This window comes from Artibeus jamaicensis, unplaced genomic scaffold (genome assembly GCF_021234435.1).
Source record: "Artibeus jamaicensis isolate MK-2021 breed Jamaican fruit bat unplaced genomic scaffold, CSHL_Jam_final scaffold_916, whole genome shotgun sequence".
NCBI classification, from domain to species: Eukaryota; Metazoa; Chordata; class Mammalia; order Chiroptera; family Phyllostomidae; genus Artibeus; species Artibeus jamaicensis.
Window position 1 is genome coordinate 31,897,420 of NW_026522059.1, and position 15,151 is coordinate 31,912,570.

The 15,151-nt window shown below is 35.8% G+C and overlaps 1 protein-coding gene across 2 annotated transcripts in view; it reads left to right on the forward strand.

Moving 5' to 3' along the window:
* The first annotated feature begins 1,695 nt into the window (after nt 1–1,695).
* The window catches only part of VIRMA (vir like m6A methyltransferase associated), a 58,198-nt gene continuing 44,742 nt past the window's right edge, over nt 1,696–15,151 (forward strand). For both annotated transcript variants that reach the window (XM_037131081.2, XM_037131082.2), the window contains exons 1-3: nt 1,696–1,815; nt 10,095–10,210; nt 14,578–14,664. In XM_037131081.2, coding sequence (XP_036986976.2) covers nt 1,753–1,815; nt 10,095–10,210; nt 14,578–14,664 — 266 coding nt within the window. In that variant the 5' untranslated portion in view covers nt 1,696–1,752. The remainder of the gene's footprint in view (nt 1,816–10,094; nt 10,211–14,577; nt 14,665–15,151) is intronic.

A 15,151-nucleotide genomic window follows, 5' to 3' on the forward strand; every position in this document is an offset into this window, starting at 1 on the left:
ATGGGTTCCTTCTTGTCCTGGTTACCAGGGAGCAGGTATTCTTTCTAGCAAAGGTCACTTTCTACTTGTTTATCAGGTAAGAAGTGCTAAGATGTGCTAAGATGTCCCAAGGATGAAATGTAACCAAATCAATAAATTTTATCATTCCCTTGCATCTGCAACTTTTTTTTCTTTTTTTGTTATCTGTAAGAAGTAATCACTTAACTAAATCTAGAAATAATGAGAACCTTCTTTGATGTAATGGGACTGGAAAGCAATAAAAGCCTGTCCAGGCAAGGGTCAAGGCGCTCTCTCCTTGAGAGAGTGGCAGTGCTGTCCCTTTTTCCCCACAGGACTCTGTAATCTGTGTGAATTTGTTTACTTCATCCACAACACAAAGACTCCGGAGAGCCAGAGTCTGCGTCAATCTGTAATATGTCAATAATAAAAAAAGAAAGAAAAATGTTGGAAATATTGAATATGAATTCAAAAACTAGTTCTTTGAAAAAGACAAATAGTAGAAGAGATAAACTGTCAGTGAATGGAGGAAATTAGCTGAGGAAGGGTGTAGATGGGAAATTTACTTTAAAAAAAAATAACAATTAATTTATTATTCAATATTTCAGACATACCAAAAGGCATACTTGTGAAACCACCACCAACCTAAAGAATAAACCATTACCAAAGCGTCTGAAGCCCTTCAGCACTTTTTGATTAAATCTCTCTAGTTCACCACTATCTTGAAATTATTGCATTTATACCAATGCATTTCTTTATAATTTTATAACATACACCCCTAAAAAGTTATAATTTTTGTGTTTTTAACTATATGAGATTTTACAGTACATATTCTTCATCCTATTTAACTGTTAACTATCCATGTTGACAGGGCACTAGTTCTTTTTCCCACCTGCTATATATTACAGTACATAAATATATCACTTTTTACTTATTATTATAGTGACAGGTTTACAGCCTTTTTACAACTATAACATGCTGCCGTGAACATTCTTGTACCTGTAGGTATTTCTCTGAGCACCTGTGCAGGAATTTTCCTGTGAAATAGGCACATGTAATTTCACTAGATAATTCCTAATAGCTCTCCCAAGCCCTCGTGCCTATATAGACTATCAAATAGTTCCATTTGCTGCAAAGCTCATCAACATGGAGACAGGGAGATTTACTTTTTCTCTATATTTTTATATTTATATAATTCCTTAAATTTTATTTCAATTAGTCCTCACAAAAAGTCTGTGGGTTAGGTATTGTTAGTCACATTTTGCAAATGAGAACAAAAACCCCAGATATCTGTTTTGAGACAAGTTACTCTTCCTTTTAAGAGTGTCTTACTCTTCCACTTGGCTCATTGCAGCTTTTCTCTGCCAGCCCTGGAAAGGCTGCTTGCCGGCGGTTTCACCGGGTACGCTTCCAGAAATAAGGGCCTCGTTTGCCACTCCACCTTCACTCTCTACAAAGCCTGCTCCGCACTCGGCCACCGTGAGGCCGCTGTGGCTTTGTAACGCGGTAGGCCGACAGGGTTTGGGCCGTTGGAGCCACCGTAGGACCTCCTACTTCTCTCAGCCTTCTCAGCATTCAAGGGCCTGCGACGCTGCGCTGGAGAAGGCGGGGCCGGCGCTTCCGGATAGGCCGAGGTTTGCGGCGGTAGAACTCCGGTCGCCGGAAGTGCTGCAGTCTGTTCCTCTCCTGAGCCCCTGTAGCCGAGGTTTTAGGGCTGCCCCGGAAGTCCTCCCCTGTCTCCCGCCCTCGGTAGACATGGCGGTGGACTCGGGGATGGAACTGCTATTTTTAGATACTTTTAAACACCCGAACGCCGAGGTAAGCCTTCGATTCTTCGTTCCAACCCTGCTTCTCGACTTTGTGACCCTTACAAAAAATCTTGAGGCGCTTCTCGACTTTTCCTCCTGTCTGCGGCCGCTTGAGTTTCTCACATACACACCCCCTCCCCCCAGCTGGGTGTGGGCATCTCGTCTGAGAGAGGGCAGAGGTGGCCGGCTCATATCCCTGCATTATCTTGGGTCTCTGCGTCTTTGGTTGAGTTGGCTGTACTGTTGCTTTGCTCTTCTTGGCCCCCCGTTAGCTTTAGGCCTTGAAAATGTCTTGGTTCTCAGCTTTTACCTCAGGTGGTGTCTGGGAGGGGGTCTTAGCTTGTGTTTGACAGTAGTTAAGGAGATGTTGCAGGTTCTGTCGGCTTGGTAATTTCTAAATTCCTTCTCGTAGGTACCTTTTCTAACGGGAGTTAGGTTACCCAGATGTGACACTCATTCGGTTTAGGATTGCGGCGCTCCCCAGTTTGTCCCGCAACTTTAATACTTTCCTCTTGGAAGGATTTCACACGTTGGGATATGAAATATTTGCAAGGAACGGTTTTAGCGAGGAGGGGGAAACGGAGACAGTCGTCAAAATGTACTACAGCCAGTCAGCCGTTCTGAGGGGTGAGGGTAGGGAATTGTGGAGTAATCTCGTAATAAACTGAGTGCCACTGAATGTCTGACTGGCTCTGCAATACGTAAAGTGAGTATAGCTGGATAGCTAAAGGTTCTCAAAAGCCGGTCAAGAGTGGTCGTGAATCAAGTCCACAGAGAAATTTAAGAAACGCAGAACCCGCATTTTCTTTCAGTGTAAATGTAATCGTTTTAGGGAACTATTCTTTCTTTGGAGATAGTGATGATAGTGGGTAGTGGTTGTATCTTAGCGTTTTACTTGACAAAAAAGTCGACAACGTTGTTCTAATTAACGAATGATTTGTAAGTCTGTAGAAATAAAAAGTTTGGAAACTTCATATCTTATACTGACAATGAACTCATTTGTGGTCTTTCATTTCATGTAGGTCAAGTAGCTCTGTTTAATGGCCATACTTTTCTAATCCCAGCTAGGCTTTAGAAAACTCACGATGGAGGCAGTAATTGCATCAGAACACACCTATCACATACAGAAATAGAGAACAGTTAAACATGAAAGCAAGAAGCCTATGATGAATTAGTTTAGTAGTATTTTAGTTTAGGAAAATTGGCTCTCATTCACCTATACACTTAAGAATCTAGTATTTCTTCATTCTTAGACAAACAAGGAGGACCATGAGAGGCTAGGACCATTAGTATGGTAGTAAATACCTTGTTCTGGCAATGATTGGAAAAGGCTTAGTAGAGATCACATTTGAACTAAGTCTTGAAGGAGAGGTAGGGGTTTGTGGGTAGATATGGAATTTTGAGATGTTTGTTCTCAAGGAGTTTATAACTAAGTATCTCAACAGTATGATTAAAATTAGAATGTGACGGATGCTTAAAGAGACAGTGGGAATTTCTTGGGGTCTGTCACCTTTATTTCCAAAATGCCCATCACTTTCTGACTTTACCTCAGACTATAACCTCAGTCAATATTTATTTAGGTCCCTTTGGTGGTTCAAATAAGGGCTGTGTGATTTTAGGTGAGGGAGAGATCACTTTTCATTTGCGAGTAAGGGGAGAGTTTGTCAAGGCAGTTGGCATAGGAAATTGGCCTTTTGTGGAACAGGGTATGTTCAACAATTACAGACAGGAGGACATTCTCATGGAGTAGTCAATCTCTGTAGTGTATGGTATACCAAAAATAGCAGCATGAAGTGATACCTAAATGGCAGTTTGAAACCAGATCATAGAAGTTCTTGAATGCTTAGCAAAGGAGTGTGGACTTTATTTTGTAGGAAATGGGTTATTTTAATGTTTTTGAGGTGGGAAATTGTATGATTAGTAAAACACATTAGGTAGATTAATTGATCAATAATACCTAAAATGGTTCAGAAAAACTAAAGGGGGCAAATTAGGGTGAGAAGGTGAGAAGTGTAATGAAAACTGGAGTTAACAATGGGCAGTGATCGTTATTATCATTTATTGAGTGATTATTTTGTATGAGACTATGCTTTGGTAATTTAAAGGCATTATATATAATCCTTTTATCAATTTTGAAAGATAGTTATTCTTATATAGATGAGGAAACTGAGCATGAGAGGTTATGTGACTTTCCTAAAGACACATCTGAACACATTTCTTGGCTTTATTTATTTATTTTGTTATCTTCACCAGAGGACCTGCTTATTGATTTTTAGAGAGAAGGGAAGAGGGGGAGAGAGAGCAAGTGAGAGAAACATTGTTCGATGAGCCCCAACTGGAGATTGAACCCAGAATGTAAGCATGTGCCTTGACTGGGAATTGAACCCAAGACCTTTTGGTCCATGGGATGATGCTCCAACCAGCTGAGCTGCATTGACCAGGGCCAGTTTTTGTGTTTAAAGCAGTGCCATGCTGTGTCCTATGGAACTAATTAGGAGAGGATAGATATAATACAGTTTTGGATGTAAAATTGACAGGATGGCAAGTGATCATGTGAGGAAGAATGAGTAGGTAAAAAATGATAGAATTCTTGTTTTAGAGATAAAGAACTGTGGGGCCATTGAGAGTAATAGAGAAGTCTGGAAATATGTTTGAAGTGAGCTTGAGGGGAACAAGTTAATCTTAGTTTTTGATGTATTTAGTGGTACACCAGATACATTTACACAGTGGAAGTTGGGGATTTGTTTAACATTTATTTATGAAAAACACTTTTGAAGGTGAGGTGTAGCTCTAGGAGGGGCAATACAAGCAGCAACAACAGCAAAAACTATTGCCCTTGCTTTTAGAGGAATTTGTAATCTGGTGGGGAAGACAAACATTTATTCAAGTTTCACAAGGGGAATTCTTTTTTTTTTTACATTGAAAAACAAATAGTAATTACTTTTATTAGTTGTAACAAGCGGAATTCTTAAAGAGATTTGAGGGTGCTGAATGAATTGCAAATTGTGGTTTGTCTTCCACTTTTTAAGAAATAAATGTTACGTTAGTAAATTTTATTATAGAAAAATATAAAAACGAAGGCTTTCATAGTTCCACTTGGTCCCAGCTATTATTAATTTAAATTTTTTTCCACATCCTTTAGTAAATATATGTTTAAATGTATACACCCATCACCCACACTAATGTACTGATACTGTAATATTGTCTTGTGTTATAGCTTTTAACCTAACAATGTGTTGTGCATCTTTATAAAGAAGTACCCCTATGTAACATTTTTAAAAGCAAGCTTCATTTTAAACTTTTTTTTTGACTAAGTGATACATAGATACAAATTCAAAAAGTACAAAAGGTTATACAATAAAAAGCAAGTCTTTCGCTCATCCTTGTCCCCAAGCCATCCTGTTTCCTTCCCTAGACAGTCTGTGTAATACCATTTTTATAGGCTGCATATTATTTTTTAAATGGTAATGCTATTTATATATTAAATTCTCATGCATTTAGGCTTCTGACTTTTTACAGTGACTTGATATTATTGATGCTAAATTATTTTATACATCTGTAATTATTTCTTTATTTTCAGAATGGAATCGCTGGGTTAAAATTAAGTCCTATGAAAGTGATTGATGCTAGAAAGTCCTTCATTTCAGAGTTTTTTTTAAGAAACCAATTTGGAACTCATCTGAACAGAAGTGATCATGAAAATGGTAGGAATAGATGAGATAGTCTTAGTTTACCCTTAGAAAAGAAGGGGAGATATCTGTACTGTGACCTTTAAACACACAGTGACTCCTGAATGGATAGAGGTGGCTCAGTTTTGGAATCTGACCAATCCGTTCTTCACAATCCTATTAGCTCCCTAATCATGTAATAACCCTTCCATGATGTTCAGTCTGTTTCCTACATTTATGTTCTCTTCTAGATATTTTTAAGCTCCTACTTCATTGTAATTTAAACTCTGAAAACACAATTAATAAGCTTTTATTAAGTAATAAACGTCCTTCAATCATTAAATTAATACACTAAGCACTGTGAATATTGAGTGAATTCAGACTTGGTTCTTGTCTTTTTGAAACAACAGTCTAATGGGAGAGATAAAAGAGGTGACTACAGTTTAGTTTGATAGGAGATTTTGGAAGTATAAAGAAGAAGCACCTACTCAGACTTGATCTGGCTCATTTTTCAGGAGAAAGTAGACATCTGAAAGGCATTATGACAGAGGAGTGTAGGTGGATTCTAATTAGAGACAGTAGCATGATAAAGATGAAAAAGAGCATGTTGGGCTATACATTTGGAGTGATAAAAAGGGGCCATACTTGCTTTTAATATCAAGAAATTTGCCTGACTTGGGCGGGCATATTGGCAGTGACTTGGCTGGTACCTTTCATTTGAGGTGGAGGCAGCCTCTTAAGGGGCCTCTGTGTGCAGGTCTCTGGAAACAGAGTCCATCTTGCTGGTGGTGGTGTGCACATCGGAGCCCCGGTCCAGACAGTTTCTCCAGCTCACCAGATCCCAGGTGAACCAGGCTGAGTTCTTTAGTGCAACCATGTAGTTCTGGATTCTCAGGCACTTTTGGAACAACTCAAATGCTGTGCTGGGTCACTTTCCATATCCAGATCCTTCCCAATGGACGGATGAAGAATTAGGCATCCCTCCTGATGATGAAGACTGAAAATGTAGACTCAGCTGTTTACAAGAGCTAGGTGAGAAGTTCATGAAGTTATGAATTGCAATTCATATTGGATATTGAAGTTGTAAAATAAAGTGTTTTGGTCAAGAATGAGGAAAAAAAAGAAAGAAATTTGGCCTGGGGTTAGTAAGGAGCAGGGATAAGATTTACATTCCAGAGAGACCACATTGCAATAGGAGAATGAGTTGGAGCAGGCAAGAAAGAAGCACAAAACCATTTAGGATCCTATTGCTGGTTTTCAGATTAGAGTGCTTAGATTAGAGTGCATAGTGTATAGAACTAGAGGGGATGACAGCAGGAATGAAGAGAATTACATAGATTTGGGAGATATTTAGAGGTTTAATCAATAAGACTTGGATGTTTAGGTGAATGATGTAGGTGAGAGAGGACAAGAAAGAAGCCATGGGTGATAGTGATTTCTGTCTTGACCATTGTGTGGATGGTGGTGCTATCACTGATACGGGAGAGTACAGTTTTGGACTTGCTGTGTTTGTGGTGTCAGAGGGACACTCAAATGGAGATGTCCAGTTGGCAGTTGGATATAGTGGTCTGTGGCTCAGGAGAGAGGTTGTAGATGGACATAATGGATTTGGAATTGACTTTTGGAAGTGGATGAAAATCTTATTTCTTGTAATTCTATTGATTGTACTTGGCTACTCTGCCCTACTTCACGCCCCTATTTTGCCCTGTAATTGTGGTGAATTATACTCGCAGTTACTTGACCCTTCCAAATTTTTGCTTGCTTTCCTTTTGTGTGTGCTTGCTTCTTCCTTTGCCTGGAAAACTCTTCCTTCTCTTCCACTGATTGTTTTCTTGAGGAATTAATTAGCTAAGGTGCTGCTTCTTTAAGGAAACCTTCCTGACACACTTTCCCCTCCCCAAATTTGAGTTAGGTAAGTACCCCTATGAATTTTCATAGCTTCCTGTGTGCATCTGTATCATAGCAATTTGTTTGTCATAGCAGATGGTTCCTTAATGGCAGAGATTGTTTTGTCATATCCATAGAACCTATGTATTTGGAGCATAATAAACATTTAATAAATGTGTAGAAATAATTATTGAATAATAGTGCTAGTACCTAATACAGAAGCTCTCCTATTTACAGACAAAATAGATTTTGAAAGGCTGTTTGTAAAACCTTAAGTTCATTTCTGTAGGTCCACAATGACTATATCCTAACTACTAAAACCATCCATTAATTAGTGGCCGGCAGGGTAGAGGAGGATAAAATTGATAAACTTTTGTTTTAAGTTTCTTTTGTAAATGTTAATGAGACTTTATAACCATTTAAGTAAAATAGCTTCTGTGTACAGTCACGCTGCATAAAAACATTTTGGTCAGTGACAGACTGGATATATGATAGTGGTCCTATAAGATTATAATGGAGCTGAAAAATTACTATCACCTAGCTCTTGTGACGTCCTAGTATAACACATCACTCCTGTGTTTGTGGGATGCTGGTGTAAACAAACCCACTACATTGCTAGTTGTATAAAAGTATAACACAATTATCTACAGTACATAATACATGATTATAAATAGCATATAATACTTGATGATAAATAATATGACTGGTTTATGTATTTATTATACATCTAGTTATTTTAGAGTATACTCTTTTTCTACTTATAAAAAGTTTGGTGAAAAACAGTATGCTGTGTTATGCCAACAGGAGATTCATACATGTTGTGTTTATTCATCTCTTGATTGCATTATTTTTTTCTTGTGCTTCATTAAATCTCTTATTTTGTTCATCACAGCCCCTAAATGTTCGTACAGTGACGAAATCACATAATGACACATTTCTCAAAATTTGTCCCATCATTAAGTAACACATGACTGTAATAGACTTTTTAAGGAGAGCAATTCCTTAATGGAAGGACACATAGCAGCAATGTTTGAGGCAAAATGCTTTTTTATATAAGTTTATTGAAGTATTTGTTGAATATATACAGCATATTTGTAATAATTAGGATACAAGTTGAGATTCGGTCACAGAAGTCAAAATAACAGTGGATCGGATGATTGGATTTTCTCTTTCAATAATCTGGTTTTAATTCTAGGGCTAATATGACAACTCTACATTCTTCTGTACTGTCTCCCTGCCATCTTTAGGGTATTGACTCCCTTGTTCATGATAGCTTATTATAACTTAATATATTCTAGAAAAGCAACAGAATATTAGAAGAGGTGGAAGGAATTTTCTGAAGTCAAAACTTTCCCATTAAAGGACATGACCCAGAGTTGCCTGTATGATTTTCATTTTCACCCCATTTATCAGAATTAGTAATCATGTTCACACTGGTCTGTAGTTCACTTTTGCCAGCTCAGATTTCTCTACAGGAAGAAGAAAATGGGCATTGGAAGACAATTGTCAACCAGATGCACTTGGAACTCACTGTTTTATTTATGTCTTTGAGACTTTAAAGCATTTGAATAGTAAACACTTTATTAAGATTTCTAGGCCCTATATATTTAATTATAATCTCTGAGTTTAAATTACAAAATTGGGAAGTCACCCTCTTACATTTTAGGAAAGACAAATTTACCAGTCTTTTGGTCTGTTGATATGCATGATATTCTTTGCATCTTTAAGAGACTGAAGACTTGGTCTGTCTTGGTGCAAATAATATGAGCCATTCTTCTCATTATGAACTTTGATCACTAGGTAATGATGGTTGGCTGAACTGCTAGGAAGAGTTGATGTAAAATAGTCTAAAAACATTGTGAAAAGTTTTAAAATTATTGATCACAGGAGCTGCTTTTGTTTGATCTTATGTCAAATTATAACAAATAATTATACGCTACACTTCTGCCATCTATTTCTTTTATTTGTGATCACGATACACAAACTTAGTTTGTGTAATTTTTTCTCTTTTAAATTTCAGAGAGGGTTTACCTCAACTATTCAGTACCTATATGGCTTCTTTGATACTTGTTGGTATGTTAAGTTTATTGCAGATCCACAGTCCCTCACCTATAATTCAGAAATTCTAAAATGGCAGAGAAATCTGCCCTGAATTCATTTGGCCATGTAGTCTGATCTGAACTGACATGATAATAATTAAAATCTTTATTTATTTTCAAATTTTTTTATTGTTGACACTATTACAGATGTCCCCTATTCCCTCCACCTTATGCCTATAGAATTGTTTATATATGTGATGGCAGAAATATTAATGTTTTTATTACAAGGTATTGTTCCAGAAGCCACTGGGGGTGTTAAATAATAAGCAGCATTTGTATTATATTACTTTTCTAAAAATCTGAAAGGTCAGGATTCGAAAAAGTTTTTAGTAAGGGACTGTAGGTCTGTATTGGCCTACGCAAAACATCAGGGAGGAAAATATGCTGTAAAAAGTGTTGTTATGCAAATGGAGAGATTTAACCAGGTACATTTTAGCATCAGCTATTTTAAAACAGTGATTTAGATAGCATTATAACGATTGTACTGTTTTAATGATATGAGTGTATTTTAAGATTATTTGTGACATTCTGAATGAAACAAATTGAAGATAAGTAAATTTTTTTGAAGATCAGTTAATTTTGAATAGACAAAGTATTATGCTTACAATATGTCCTTCTCTCCCTTCTTTTTAAAGCAAAGTTCTCATATAGATGTGGTTCGTTTTCCATGTGTGGTTTATATCAATGAAGTCCGAGTCATACCCCCAGGAGTAAGAGCCCATAGCAGCCTGCCTGACAATAGAGCATATGGGTAAGTCAACTTTCATTTTAGAAGTAATTTGGATTAAAAGGTTTTCCTTGGAACAGATCTCTTATTTTTTTATAATTTATTTATTTTAGAATTTTTATTGAATTTAGTGGGGTGATATTGGTTAATAAAATCATGTAGGTTTCAGTGGAAATATATTCGTAAGTGCAAAATTTTAAAGTAATATTTTGTAAGTTAAAAAAAGTCCCTAAAACTCTATTCAGTTATAGTTTTGTTGCTTTGTAAAGTGACTCTAGGTTTTCTATATAATCCATGTATCATTATAAACTTGAAAAGAATAATTATTTGACCTAAGTACTAGATTAAAATTTTCTTTTTTACCCTGGCCTGTGTAGCTCAGTCGGTTGGGTGTCATGCGCAAGATGAAAGGTCGCCAGTTGAATTCCTGTCAGGGCATATACCTGGGTTGCCTTGGTCCCTGGTCAAGACTGGTCAAGTGAGAGGCAACAGAACAGCCAGTGTTTCTCTTGGGTTGATATTTTTCTCCCTCTCTTTCTCCTTCCCTTTTCCTCTGTCTAAAAATAAATATATAAAATCTTAAAAATGTTGTCTTTTTTTTTTTTAAATTAGAAGAAACAGGTTTATAATAATTCCAAAGTATTCTAGGGTGGCATAATGTAGTAGGTGAAGTGTTTTTAACCTTTTTTCTTGAAAATAAGTAAGAATTAGTTTGAATATATAGAAATAGATTTTTATTACTTTATTATACTATTTTATAGTAATCAGTTTTCCTAACTTAATGACAATCTTCTTAGTCTGATACATGTGTCTTTTTGAAAATACGTAGCTGCACATTAACAACTGGCTGTAGCTGCACATTAACCATTGGCTAGTTTATTATTTGAGGCTTTCTCTTTCTTAGGTTCTGTGGGAAATAAAATGTAAGACATGGAGTTGTTGATAACTTTATTATAACTGACTTTATTTATATTTCTCTATTCTATTTATAATAGAGGAACTATTATTCCTCTATTACAATAAAATAGAGGAATGAATAATCATCTTTTGATTTTAATTTTATATCAGTACCACATTTTATTATCTGCATGCTGTGATAGCTCATTTTCTAGTATGTGAATGAGTTAAATAAACTATTTAGTTCTGAGTGTTATGGTACAGAATCAAAATTTAAGGGCTCATTTTTTTCATAACTGTGAAAAGTAGCTAGTTATATGTAGAAGTAGATATAAAATCTTCAAATGGCCCTGGCTGGTGTGGCTCAGTGGATTGAGTGCTGGCCTGTGAACTAAAGGGTCTCTGATTCGATTCCCAGTCAGGGCACATGCCTGGGTTGTGGACCAGGTTCCCAGTAGGGTATGTGCAAGAGGCAACCACACATTGATGTTTCTCGTCCTCTCTCCCTCCCTTTCCCTCTTTCTAAAAGTAAATAAATAGAATCTTTTAAAAAATGAATGAAATCTTTAAAAACATCTTAAATGTTTTCAGGTCATTCAAAAGTAAAACAAATGCGAGACAAAGAAATAAGAATAGTTAATATTTATGAGAGATCACAATTGATTTCATATCTTTTTTCCATGTTTAAGGAAATAAAAACTTACGATTTTTATAATTTCTTTCTACTTTTCCTATAAAGGGAAATGTGTGTAGAATGGGAAAGGAGTAATGATAGTGCATCCTGAAGTCTACTCTAATTGTACTGCTTTTGGTCAAGAAAGTCCTATTAGTTATCTATTACTACATAACAAATTAAGTGAAGTTAACAGCCTAAAACAGTAAAGCATTCATTATCTCACGCTATTTTCAAGGGTCAAGAAACGGGGCATGGCTTAGTTGGGCTTAAGTTCCCTCATTAGGTAATGGTCAAGATATGGGCCTGGCTGTAGAGTCAGAATGTTGACTAGGACTGGAGAATTAGCTTAGAAGCTCACTCTCATGGCTGTTGGCAGATTTCAGTTCCTTGCCAGGAGATCCTTTCTATGGGGTGCTCATGTAACAACATGGCTTCTCCAAGAGTTAAGTAATTCAAGAGTGAGAGTGTATGTTCAAAAAGGAAGTCGTAGTCAGTGTGTTTTATAACTTAATATCAGAAATGAGTCACTTTTATTATATTTTTTTGGTTACATATTATACCGGTACAATGTGTGTGGGAGAACTACACAGGGCTGTGAGTATCAGAAAGTAGGAGTCTTTGGGGGCCATTTTGGAAGCTGGCTCCTATAGCAGGCCAATTGGATCTCTACCAATAGCTGCAGTAAGAGTATTTGTTACATTTTCCCTCTTATCTGCCCTTTCTCTTAGCTGTTCTTCGTGGTAAATGGCTGTTTATATTTAAAAACTTTTTTAATTGATTTTTTTTTTTTGAGAGGGAGAGAGGAAGGCAGAGGGGAGAGAGATATTAGTTTGTTGTCCCACTTATTTATACGTTCATTGGTTGGTGCTTATATGTGCTGTGACCAGAAATCAAACCCACAGCCTTGGTGGGTCATCAAGATGACACTCTAACCAACTGAACTGCCTTGTTAGGCCTGTTCATGTTTTAATAATTCCAGACACGAAATTGGCCGGAACAACTTTATATACAGTATGTTACAAAACAGTAAAATTATGTATTAATTCAGTTACACCAATGTAAGATGTCAGGAAGCCTGACATCTGAAAGTTGGAAGTAATGTTAGGTATCAAATAGTATCTGTGCAGCATACCTTATAACTGTTTCATTATAAAATTCAGAATTATATAGGTAAAATTAAAATCCTTATAATCCCTTTATCCTGAGAGAATCCTAACATTTGATGCATTGTTTTTTAACATGTCTTTTTATATATGGTTTGATTTTTTTTTTTTGTAAATATGGTACCTTACACAAGGTTAGGTCTGACTCAACAAATTTTCAGATGAAAGTCTAGTGCAGTGAAATTACCATTGATTCTTTAAATCACTTTTCAGTGACCAGGACCTGAGTCTTTGGTGCCTCAAAAGTAACGAATTTATTATCAGCCCTTTATCCTTTTTCAAGACATTGAAAACCAGGGTCTAGTTGGAAGAGGAAGGATAGGAGGGAGAGGATTAGAGTTCTTGAGTGTGTAATAGTTGAATTTGGGTAAGGTAAATGTATGTTGCTAATTTGACCCCACTGTATACCATTCTGTGTATTCCTTTATTTCATTTAACATTATGCCAGGAGTACTTTCACATCATTCAGTTTTATTTGGAAGTATGATTACTAATGGCTGCATAATCTAATGAATGTAGTTATTTGACTAGTTCTTCATGTGGGGGCCATTAGATGGTTATAATGAACATCTTCTTGAAAAAAATCTTTACGTATGAGTGTTTCCATAGATACACTTTCTAGAAAAAAGTATTTCTGGATCAAACAGTGTGAATATTTTCTCAGTTTCCTGAATTTTATTTCCATAATTATCTTTCAGAATATTGTACTTCTTTGTACGTCTGCCAAAAGTGCATGAGGAAATTTCTGTGATAGTACTTTAGGCATCGCATTTCTTACCATTTGGAATTATTTCTAAATAAACAATAAAGTAAGCAGTGTTTAAAATCAAGATTTTAGATGAGCCTAAGGAATTTCAGCTAAGGGTTCTATATATATCTAATGCAGCAAGATTTCATTGTAATGCAAATTAAATTAGCTTTAATTTAACTAAATCTACAAAAAAAATATTTCATGTAAATTATTGCTATGCAAATTTCAATTTTATGCTTTAAGTCACAATTTAGGGCTTTGATGCTTAAATTCTTATCAATTTGTACTAATGTGGATTAAGTTGAAATCAAATTATAATATTCAACTTGAAGTTAGTTAACTTCTGGTTTATTTTGCTAGTGAAAGAACATAATGATACAAAGAATTATACAACTATATAACACTATTACTGGTAATTAGACTTTGCCTTTAAAATAGATTAATTCTTTTTAAAAGATTTTATTCGTTTTCAGAGAGAGGGGAAGAGGAGAAAGGGAGAGAAATATCAATGTGTGGTTGCCTCTAGTATACCCTGTATGGAGGACTCAGGCATGTGCCTTGACTGGGAATAGAACTAGCGACCTTTTGGTTCACAGCCCATGCTCAATCCACTGAGCTACACCAGCCAGGGCTGATTAAAAATTTTAAAACTTAGGTATTTTAGAATGATCCCAAGTAGCACGTAAAGGATGCTTGGTGATTAAAATTTAAAAAATGATACTGGCTACTGGAGAATTGGATGTGAATAAAATTACAGAAAATACTACAATTAACGGTATACTTTTGCTATTTAAATCAGGAATATCTTAATTCTAGAATTGATCTTAAATCTGTATGTACTTTTTTTTTAATATAGTAGCTGTTTATTACAAAGGCTGACATTTCAACTTTGTTTTATTCACAGGGAGACGTCTCCACACACATTTCAGTTAGACTTGTTCTTTAACAACGTAAGCAAACCAAGTGCCCCAGTTTTCGACCGTTTGGGGAGGTATGTACCTACTAGATAACTTCACCAGAAACTCACGAATTAGTATGCAAGCCTTTTTATTCTTTAGACAGAAGAAATTGGGTGGTAGACCCAAGAACTCAGGGTTTAATTTTTATCACTTGGCAGTATTAAGGAAATGACATGCTCCTAAGAAGATATTGAGTTTATGTAGAAAGTAAAACTTTAAATGTGTGAAACATTAGCCATGTTTTGTTTGCTTTTTATGGGTATATGCATTTCTTACACATATCATGATTTGATGATAATCTAATTTGGAAGAGAGTGCCTTTTGATTCTTTAAAGTATATAAATACAATGAAAGCTAATGTTGTGCCTGTCTTTTATATCACATTACTGCATAATTTAAAATCCCATAGTCAACATTTTGTAAAATAAGAATTTTGTGAGTAGAGATTTTGTTTTTGGATTATTTAATACATGCTAAGTATTATTAAAATGAATTATTTTGATATTTGATATTCTGATA